This window comes from Caretta caretta, chromosome 8 (genome assembly GCF_965140235.1).
Source record: "Caretta caretta isolate rCarCar2 chromosome 8, rCarCar1.hap1, whole genome shotgun sequence".
NCBI classification, from domain to species: Eukaryota; Metazoa; Chordata; order Testudines; family Cheloniidae; genus Caretta; species Caretta caretta.
The window spans coordinates 102,742,967-102,746,251 of NC_134213.1; the positions used below are offsets into that span (position 1 = coordinate 102,742,967).

At 59.7% G+C, this 3,285-nt stretch overlaps 1 protein-coding gene across 1 annotated transcript; it reads right to left on the reverse strand.

Moving 5' to 3' along the window:
• Positions 1-499: 499 nt before the first annotated feature.
• FOXE3 (forkhead box E3) lies at positions 500-2,324 on the reverse strand. The gene has a single exon (XM_048862113.2). The coding sequence runs from the start codon at positions 2,212-2,214 to the stop codon at positions 1,237-1,239; it is 978 nt and encodes a 325-aa protein (XP_048718070.2). The 5' UTR covers positions 2,215-2,324; the 3' UTR covers positions 500-1,236.
• Between the last annotated feature and the right edge of the window lie 961 nt (positions 2,325-3,285).

A 3,285-nucleotide genomic window follows, 5' to 3' on the forward strand; every position in this document is an offset into this window, starting at 1 on the left:
AAATAAGAACTAGATAAATTCATGGAGGATAGGTCCATCAATGGTTATTAGCCAGGATGGGCAGGGATGGTGTCCTTAGCCTCTGTTTGCCAGAAGCTGGGAATGGGCGACAGGGGAGGGATCCCTTGATGATTCCCTGTTCTGTTCATTCCCTCTGGGGCACCTGGCATTGGCCACTGTCGGAAGACAGGATCCTGGGCTAGATTGACCTTTGGTCTGACCCAGTCTGGCCGTTCTTATGTCCTTAATGTATCACATCCTTTAGGAAGCTGTTCAACGGCGAATTACCACCAGTATTTAAAAACAGGCTTCAGATTTGAAACAGTAAGAGTATAGACCTGAAAAAGAGTCCTAAAAAATGAAAGCACAAGGCACTTGGCATAATTAAAACAGTGTTATGATTTGCATATGAATCAGCTGAGTTCTCTTCAGCTTGTTGAAAAAATGTGATATATTCTATTTTAAAACCACATCAAAACCATTTCTAAAAAAAGAGCAGTTAAACAGTTGAAAGGAAAGATTTATTTTTTAAAATCCTTTCTAACAATAAAAGTTATTTTAAAAAAAAACAGTAAAAAGATATTTTTTTTTCCCACAGGGGAAGAAAAAGGTAAAGTCTTAAATAGTAATAAAATATCCCACAACTAGTAGTTTTGCTAACTCTCTGTCTGGTTACAGGTTAAGAACCCAACAAGGAGAGAAAAATATGGGACATCCCGGAATGTTTACAAATCTACAAGGTAACCGCGCCTTACACAATGCTTTACACAGTGCACGGCTAAACGCATGGTCCCCTGAATCATAGTTCACACACAATGCACTCCAACGTGTTATACAATGAATCGTGCATAACACAGTTTAGTGTTGCAGGACAGAGTGCTTGTGCGAGGCGCTAGGCGGCATGACACAGCGCACTCCGGTGCGGTACGCAATCCGTGGCGCACAGGAGACAGTACAATGCATACGCACAGTACACGACGGTGTTTTACAGCTCATGTGCCATGCAACAATGCGCCATGCAGCACCACGCATTATGCGGCCCGTACAGTGTTAGAATGAAATAGTCTACATATGTACAGTAAAAAAAAAAAACAACACAAAAAAAGAGCGAGAGCGCGCGAGCGAGAGAGAGATGCCATTCAAGTGCAGCGTGTGCGTCCCCCATCAGCACGGGAAAGGTCTGCCCATGGCTCTTGCTCCGACTCGCAGCGCAGGCCCGGGGAGAGCGCGCCGGAGTCACATGTACCGCTCCAGGCCCGAGGCGAAGCCGGGCTGCCGCCCGTAGGCGGGGCTGGGGCCGAACTGCGGCCCGGCCAGCGCCAGCAGCGGCTCGGGGGGCTCGGCGCAGGAGCGCCCGGGCTGCAGGCCCAGCCGGCCGGCGGCGCCGTAGAGCGGGGCGCCGCTGGGCGGGGAGTAGCCGCCGGGGGGCCCGGGCAGGTGGGGCGGCGGCGAGGCGGAGTAGGGGTAGGCCCGGCCCAGCAGGCCGGCGGGCGGGAAGGCGGCGGGGGGCGGCTCGGGGCCGGGGCCCAGCTCCACGCCCGGCGGCGGGGCCAGCTCGGCGCCGCCCATGAGGCTGTCGATGGTGAAGCCCCGCGGGTAGGGGGCGCCGGCGGGCAGCGGCGGGCTGTAGCCGGCGGGCGCGTAGAGGGCGGGCGGCGCGGCGGCGTTGGCCGGGCTGAAGGCCGAGGCGGCGGCGGCGGCGGCGGCCGGCAGGTAGGCCGGGTAGGCGGCCAGGTCGGCCCGCTTGAAGCGCTTCCTGCGGCGGAGGAAGCTGCCGTTGTCGAACATGTCCTCGGCCGCCGGGTCCAGCGCCCAGTAGTTGCCCTTGCCCGGGCGGCCCGGCTCGCGCGGCACCTTGACGAAGCAGTCGTTGAGGGTGAGGTTGTGGCGGATGCTGTTCTGCCACTTCTTGGGGTTCTCGCGGTAGAAGGGGAAGCGCTCGGTGATGAAGCGGTAGATGCCGCCCAGCGTCAGGCGCCGCTCGGCCGCGTGGGCCAGGGCCATGGCGATCAGCGCGATGTAGCTGTAGGGCGGCTTGCCCCGCGGCACCGGCCGCTTGCGCCGCCGCCCGCCGCCCGACGAGCCGGCCTCCGGGGCGGGCGGCGGCGGCGGCGGCGGCGCCTCCGGGCTCCCGGGCTCCGGCTGGGCGGCGAGGGGGGAGCCGGGCGGCGGGGTGCCCATGGCCGGGAAGTAGGAGAAGCCGGCCGGGTTCATAAGGCGCCGAGGGGGCCGGCGGGGGAGCTCCCCCGGGGGGCTCAGCCCGCCGGCCTTATATCCCCGCCGGCTGGCGCCACCCTGCCGGCCCCTCGCCGCCTGGGACCGGGGCCCACCCACCCCCGAGCCCGGCCCCCGCCGCCGGCAGAGCCGCGGGAGGCTCCCCGGGGCGGAGGTGCCCGACCTGCCCCAGGTGCCGTGTGCGCGGGGTGGGGCTTCTCCGGCAGCCCCCGGCCGGGCGGATGGGGACCGCGGATCGGCAGCAGCCGGGGTGGGGTGGGGGGAGACCCCCCGAAATACACCCAGCGACTAATGTGCCTCTCTAGGGGGAGGAAACCGCCCCCCCCCCCCCCCCCCCCGCCGGCACTTTGTCAATTACGCGCCCGGGCATGGCCGTCCGGGGGAATTGGGCTCGAAGCAGGGACCCTGATTTCAGAAAGAGACCATTAAACCAGATAAAGGAGATAAGAATAGGATGGTGACCATCATCGAGTCTGTCTTCACAGCCAGCGCCGGGGACAGGTGGCTTTAAACCGTATTTAAAACCTGGCCCCTGGGCGGGGGTTGGGGGGGGGGGGCAGTGTTCTGCCTCCAAACATTGGAAGCTGGAGGGAAATGTCCCGCTTTGCCTCGGTAGCCCGAGAATCGTTTACATTTCGTTTCGTAAAGCGTTGCTGATAAAAAGCAAAAAACAAATACATTGGCCGAGTGAAAACACGCGGTAGCAGCTTTTGGTGGACGCGCGAATAAATGGACCTGGCGGGGTAGTTACTTGAATCGTTTGTACATTTCAGTTTGTAAAAAGCTTTCGCGAGCTGTCGCGCTGTGATATTCGATCGCTTTAATTTTTTTCAAACGTTTCCTCGGTGTTCGGCTGTTTTACCCAGCAGGTGTGGAAGCAACAGAGGAAGGCTGTGCAAATATCTACACGCACGCTGTCTTCTAAACGAATACAGACATTGGACAACAATGGATCTGCTCCCTTTTAGGGAAATCTGTACACCTGCTGACTGCTGCGGGGGTTTCTTGGTGGTGCCGGACGGAACTAGACAATCCGTTCGCGTATAAGTA